Genomic DNA, 7,500 nt, shown 5'->3' on the forward strand with positions numbered 1-7,500 from the left:
CTATTTAGATCCAAATAGGTTATCCAGCCTACTGCTCTGCTATCCTGCTGAAATGGTGCTTGCTAAAGTTACCCATGACTTCCTAATTCCCAGGCTCAGTGATAACTTTTTAGCCTTTGTCTTCCTTGTTCACTATGCCTATCTGTCAATAATCCCCAAAACCTCATCTCTAGTCAGGCTCTCCTCTGAATTCTGCATGCATATTTACTACTATGCATTGGATAACCACCAACATGGGTAATAGGCGTCTCCTACTCAAGATGTCCCAAAATGAATTTGTTATCTTGACCCCAAACTATCCTCACCCCCTTATTGCCTCCCTTAGTGGTAGCTCGCCACTATTACATTTACTTGCCTAAACCAAAATCAGATGTTTCCTAGGGCTCTTTACTTTCCAGATTAATCTTCGTTTACTTTATCTCCTACAACATTAGGAATGTTTCCCCTCTCCACTCCACCTAGTCTCATTGAATTTCATCTCATCATTGTGGTAATCTCATATTTGGTTTCAACAGAACAAAATATTACCAAAAAAGTTTGTAATTTTACGGCACAAATTAGAGCAAAAGTAATACTAAGTTTAACAAATATTAAAAAATAAATTAGATCAGTTATTTCTAAGAAATTACATGTTCTTTCAGGATGTTATTATTTTATGATCACACATTACCTTCCTCACTAATTATAGATTAGTAGTAGTTAGGAAAAATAATTATGGTGCTTAAAGAAGCACAATCTTTGGCAACTCTACCAGTATAAATAATTTTATTACTTTCGATGCCAGAGTATGTGAATATTTACTTCATTTGAAAGATTTGTGAAAAAAAAAAAAAAGATTTGTGGTTGGTGCTCACTAGTCAACCAGGCAAACACAACTTGAACACCTCGTATGTGGAGGCACTGAGGAACTCAGATGGGATCCAGAAGACAGGAACCCTTAACAAACAAGGTATCCAGAGACAGTTGGCATGCTTTAGGGAAAGATTCAGCATCCAGCTCCTTTAACCATAAAACAAACCAACTGGCATAGAATGGTGCCTTATGGAATAACATGCAACTATATAGAAGTACTTGGAAACTCCAAACTGCTAAGAAAAAAAAAAGAAAAGAAAAGAAAAAAAAAGAAAGAAAAGAAAAGCACCTGCCAGAACTTTGGGGAATTTGGAAATGATTGTCTTGCAATAAAGAACAATTAAAAATGGAAGGAATTCATGAAGTACCACTGACTATAGTTTCTTCTTCAAAAGAATTGACACCAAAATGTTTAATTTGGTTCTCATGTCCATGCCTTTAGTATGTAAATTCATCCCTTTTTGTGAAGCCAATAGTTTTAGTGGCTGCCTCTAGCCCAGAAGAATTTCTGAGACTGATTCTAGCCCTTGATGCAAGATTTCACAATCACCCTGCCTGTTCTCCCCCAAGGGATTTGTTAAAAGAATGTTTCAGGAGCTTTCCTTCAATAATAACCAGCACTTAATTTTTAAAAATTAAATTTAAACCTTACATGTGCTGCTGGCCATTTTTTCTTTGGATAATTCAGCTGGATGAGATCCAGTACTATTTTTTAACAGCCTAATTTCCTGGCAATAATAAAGATGAAGCTTTGAGATTATAGAATGATTCTTCAGCTACTGAGAAATAAAAGGGAAACTTCTAATAACTTCAGTTTCTACAGTTACATTCTTTTTTAAAATTTTAGTTTGTTTTTTAGAGAAGGAGAAGCATGGGGAGGGAGGATCTTAAGCAGGCTCCTTGGCCAGCACAGAGCCTGATGTGGGGCTCCATCTCACAATCCTGAGATCATGACCTGATCCAAAATCAAGAGTCCAACACTTAACTGACTGAGCTACCCAACTGCCCCTCTACAGTTATATTCTTATCGCTCCAAAGATTATGAAACTCTTGTGCATATTTTTAAAAACTTTTTTATGAATATTGATGAGTGGTTATATTTTGATTTGGGGTATTAACTCTTTTCCATATCTTTGTGCTACAAATCTACCCATAGTTATGTGTGCCATAATAATAGTAAGTTTATTCATGTACAGTATGGTTTACAGAGTATATTCTTGTGTTTCTTAATCATCCCAGTCTTTGTCAACCAATGTTTATTGAATGCCTAATATATGTCATGCATAGTAGTATATCAAGCCTCTGAACCAGGCATTATTATTATTATTATTACTCTGTTTTACAGATGAGAAAACCAAGACCAAGAGAAGCTAAGTAATGGACCTAAGGTCACACAGGTAGGAGGGAATATTATATACTGGTAAAAAGTGTAAATTGCTGAGACTTAATCCCAGCTCTGCTACTTACTAGCTGTGTGACTTTAGGTGAGTTTTCTTTTCAATCTCTCTGTGTCAGTTCCGTGTCTGTAAAATGAGAATAATTACAGCACATACCTTATAGCATTGAAGCACTTGTAGTAGTGCCTAGCACATAGTGAGTGCTCAATGAAGGTGGCTGTTATTAATTAGTACAGGTAGACTGTGGCTCTAGGACTTGAACCAGCAACTCTGACTTACATCTGTTGCTCTTTTTATCATGCTATCCTGCCTCCATAATGTGGTATCAAAATGCCATCTCTATATAGCCTGAGATCTAAATTAAACTCTGAAGTATATGCAGTACATTTTTCAATAATTATAATTATTAGTTTATAATCATAGGCAATCATATGGGAACATGTACTGATAATCCACTGTTCTCTGTTCATCAGTATAGAATGGCAAATAAAAGTTTGGCAGAGAACAAACCAATACATATGGTTGTGGGCAACAGCACCTTAATGACAGAATATGATCCCCATAAGGAAATGTTTATGTTAAAGGAAAAGAATTCCTTCAGACCAGTGTACCCTGTAATACTGAGAGGAGGCTTTCTGGTGTTTGTTTGCTGTCATCAGACAGACTAGACACCCCAGAGCATCATGGGGATGCTTGCTTTTGCCTAAAAGACTTCCATTCTTTGAGTCTTTGAGCGGGAAATAAGGGCAAGTGTCCCTAGGATGCATTTAGATGGAAGAGGCAGCAGCATCTCATTCTAATCCAGTGGTTCTCAGTCTTGACTGCTCATTAGAACCACAAGAGGAACTTGTAAAAATTCCCATGTAAAAGGCACACCCTCAGATTAATTACATCAGGATCTCTGGAAGCAGGACCTAGCTAGCGGTAGTAGTTTTTAAAGCTCCCCAGGTAATTACAATGTGCAGCCAAGGTTGGAAAGGCTGCAGTGAGAAGAGCATGGTATTGGAAGTTGGGGACTCCAGAGCTCTGAACTGGTTTTGCCACATACAGTTAAGTGAATTTATGTTAGTCATTTAACTCTTTGTGCCTTATTTTTCATTTCTTTTCACTGACAGAAGCACTCTATGTTAAGTTGCTCCGTGATTCGTATGAGATCATATGTGTGAAAATAAAACATGCTAAGGCAAGTTGATGCTATTGTATTTCTTTGGGTGTGACAGTCCCAGGAGTGGAAAACAAAATTGAAATCAACCTATACAGATGTTGGATAAGAGATGTGTCATGGAAAAAACAAAATAAAGGTGATGCACAGTTATCCTTAGAAGGAAGGGAAAGAAAGAAGTGGGTTACAGAACCAGTAGAAGATGATTTTCCATCACAGATACAAAACTGCCACAAAGATAAGATATGGTCATGATGGGGAATTTCAGCTTCAAAAACTTTGGACAAAATTTCACTGATCCTTTCCTCCTGCTTCCCCTCATGTGCCCGGTGCCCTGCATTATTTCCCTCCTGTCACCATCACTCATTGAGCATTTTCCATGTCTAAACAATGAGCTGTGTGTTGGAGATAACATACATATTATAATAAGTGTTTTAAGAAGTTTATGATCAAATGGCAGAATAGGTGAATGAAAAAACATAGGGATAAAATAGAAAGCATTAAAATAAAGTTTGTACAAATACTGTGGCATTTTCCAACTCTCAGCAGAGAAAGCAATGAAGAAATGAGTCAGTGATAAAACATTAATGGAAATATTCAGGAAGGATGACCATAACATATGGGGTTTCATAATATATAAGGAAGAGACTAATGTACATATTCAAATAGAAAATGTAGGGAAGGTAATTTCAAAAAAATTAAGAAAATATATGAATTATCTTTGAATACAAACCTCAAATTTAAATTCGTCTAAGTGATAATGAAGAGTCTCAATGAGAAGACATTACTCAAATTTTGTTTGTTCATCTGTGAAGTGTATATTGTAATGGTAACCACTGCTTTCCTACTTTACAAATGCCCAATGTGTAGGAAGAACTCTTGTTAATACTAGTTTTATAATCATCTAAAGGAAATAATGAGACCTCACTAAGAACCCTAGGGAGCTCAGATTTGCTTCCTTAATAAGGAAAGGAGGAGTATAAGTCTAAATACCAACAAAAATATTACTAAAGGCCATAAGAATATATATATATAGGGGTGCTTGGATGGCTCATTTGATTAAGCGTCTGCTTTCAGCTCAGGTCATGATCCTGGAGTCCTAAGAGCAAGCCCCACATCAGGCTCCCTGCTCAGCAGAGAGTCTGCTTCTCTCTCTCTGTCCCTCCCTCTGCTTGTGCTCTCTTGTGCTCAGTCTATCAAATAAAATAAAGAAAATCTTTTTAAAAATATGTATATGTGTATTTGTGTGTTTGAAGGAAGAAAAAAAACTAAAGACAAGAACTGATGAAAATTATGTAATATTAATAGACAAAAATGAGAACTATTCAGTTTAAATGTTTCTGTCAATGACATATTTCATCAAGCTAGCAGAGGTTAATCAATCATTGTTTAGAAGGAAGCTCCAGAAAAAGGTAGGTAAGACTGGTGGAGAGCATCTAGTTGGTTAAATAGTGCAAGACTATAAACCCAGGACAATTACAAGAAACAGGGAGATGGATGGATGGATAGATAGATAAAGTGTGTGTGTGTGTGTGTGTGTGTGTGTGTGTGTGTGTGTGTATGATCTGGCTTTCAATAAATTTTATGTTAATGTGATTGAAGGCATATAATTAACCACAAACATATGTGTGCCAGTAGTGTAATGTTATTTCCAGGAAATAATATAGCAGATCTGAGCTGAATTGATAGAAGTAGAGCACACAGGTCAAGGGAGACAGTAACCCATTTACATCTTTGCTATTCAAAAGAAATCAAGATCCTGAGCCAGTTCTGTATGTAAACTTTCATAGGAACCTTAACAAAGTTCACCACCGGGATGATGAGGATGGTTAGGTCTCCAGAAACCATGTCCTTGGTTGAAGCTGACAGAACTGAGGTGGCTCTGAGAGCCTTCGTGAATTATTAGAAGGGCTTTTTCCCATGGGAAAAGGATGAACCTAGCTAGTATTGCTCCAGAGCTCAGAACTGAGACCAGTGGAAACTCAGCACTCAGATTGAGAAACACTGTGACCTTACTGTCCGGAATTGGCAATAGGCAATTTCCCAACAATAGAGGGGAGTTTTCTGTCGTTGGCAAGGTATTCATTTGGAGGCTGGATTGGATGATCATCTGTTGACGACTCATGCTTTGTGAAAGATCAAGACACACCGTATCATTTCCAACTCCAAGATTTTATGTCTTCACTCGTGCTGAACTAGAATATTGATAAACTGTGGGATCTTTAGTTTTTGTATGAGTTATTTTAACACCTTCATTACTACAAATGATATATAAACAAGTGTGATTATAATGAAAACCTTGAAGAAAAGTCTAATTGTTTCAAAGTTCAAGTCAAAGGAAGAAATTTGTTAAGTGACTGAACATTGTAGTATGACTTGAATGATATAGTGTACATCATTGCCATATATCAACTTAATGAAAAGTAAGTTATTTTAAACTTAGAACTATTATTAAAAAATGCATACACAACTCCTTTTTCAAAACTCTAATTTCAGTGCTTGAAGACCCAAATTTTATTGGAGAGTATTATAAACAGAAGAAAATTGAATTAAAACATACTAAAGAATGGAATTTAAAGTAAGTAATTTGCATTCTACTTTCTACTGTCTAACTGACTCATCAGAAGAAATCTTTGGAAATAACAATTGTTGCCCTTTTCTAAACATAAGAACAAGAATGAGAAGGTATCATTTTTTCCTTTCCTATGAACCCAGATGGGAAACATCTTTTGCTACTGTTAATCTTAGAAATGTCAGTTATTTGACCAGCAAAAAAGGGATTTATTCAGGAGTAGCAGAGAATTGCAATTTGGGATTTACAAACTACGTCAAAACTACAGGGCAAGTCCAAGAAATGTAGGAAGAAGAATGACACTTTATAGAAAAGGAGGAAGTTGGGAAGAGTTGTTTTGAAAGGAAGTCCATTGGAGAAAAGCAAATGTTTGGAATGATGCCCATTTGTCATTGGCTGAGTTACTGGAGTAGTCCATTTCTTATAGGAAATGCAATGGACATCTTTTCTGTTGGTATCTGTGATTGAGAATTCTTTCCTGTTGATGATTCTTCTGTTGGAGTCCGTAATGGACAGTTCTTGGAATTGATGCTAGGTAGTAGAGCTCCTCCTTCTGGCCCCAACTCCATTTTAGGAGGGTTCCCTTTATTAATTTTCACCTGTTGACTGCCAAAAATAGAGATGATCATGAGACGCAGTGAAGGACTCTCACGGTATCCTCCACATTAATTCTTTTACTCCCATTCCCATTATCCTTATCAAAATATGACTTAGAAATAGGAAGGGGGCACCTTGATGGCTCAGTTGGTTAAGCGGCTGAATCTTGATTTCAGCTCAGGTCATGATGTCGGGGTTGTGGGATGGAGGCCCACCTGGGGCTCCACGCTCAGTCAGCGGGGAGTTTGCTTGAGATTCTCTCTCTCCCGCTACCCCTCATACTTGCACACATGTGTGCACTCTCTCTCTCTCAAACAAATAAAATCTTTTTAAAAATAGGAAAAAACTCAAAATAGAACCCTCAAAATAGAACTATCACTAGTTAGCGTTTCATCCTTTTCATAGTTCCAAATATCTTTTTCCACAGATTTTTCACTCAGGAACCAAATTATTTCATCTAACAAAAAAGTACGTAGTAAAATAAAAAAACTGCAATATATTCAGAAATTATTGACTATTGGGACCACATTAACGAAGGAATCTTAATCTCATCTTTGGTCACTTGAGTCCTAAAGGCAGTTTTTCTTTTTCATCATGTTAAAGCAAAGATTACATCCCAGCTCTGTGATGTTGATGAGGCTATAGTACTTATTCCAGTGTGCTTATTTCAAGGTACTTGGTAAATGTTCTACACAATGTAAGAGGAATTAAAGATCCTTCTCTTTTTTGGCATTTACCTGAGGTCATTTATCTCAGTTTTTAGCTCTTTGGCTTGTTTAGCAATGTGGTTATTTCTAGATAGAAATACGGGAGTAATAAAAATAATGAGCTGTATTTTTAAAAAGATTTTATTTATTCATGAGAGACACAGAGAGAGGCAGAGACATAGGCAGAGGGAGAAGCAGGCTCCTCAGGGAGCC

General features: G+C 36.6%; 1 protein-coding gene across 1 annotated transcript in view; it reads left to right on the plus strand.

Moving 5' to 3' along the window:
- The window catches only part of UBE2U (ubiquitin conjugating enzyme E2 U), a 33,807-nt gene extending 27,814 nt beyond the window's left edge, over window positions 1-5,993 (plus strand). Inside the window, exon 8 of the mRNA XM_055304666.1 lies at window positions 5,908-5,993. Coding sequence (XP_055160641.1) covers window positions 5,908-5,993 — 86 coding nt within the window. The remainder of the gene's footprint in view (window positions 1-5,907) is intronic.
- Window positions 5,994-7,500: the final 1,507 nt, after the last annotated feature.

Source organism: Nyctereutes procyonoides, unplaced genomic scaffold (genome assembly GCF_905146905.1).
Source record: "Nyctereutes procyonoides isolate TBG_1078 unplaced genomic scaffold, NYPRO_anot_genome, whole genome shotgun sequence".
Lineage (NCBI taxonomy): Eukaryota > Metazoa > Chordata > Mammalia > Carnivora > Canidae > Nyctereutes > Nyctereutes procyonoides.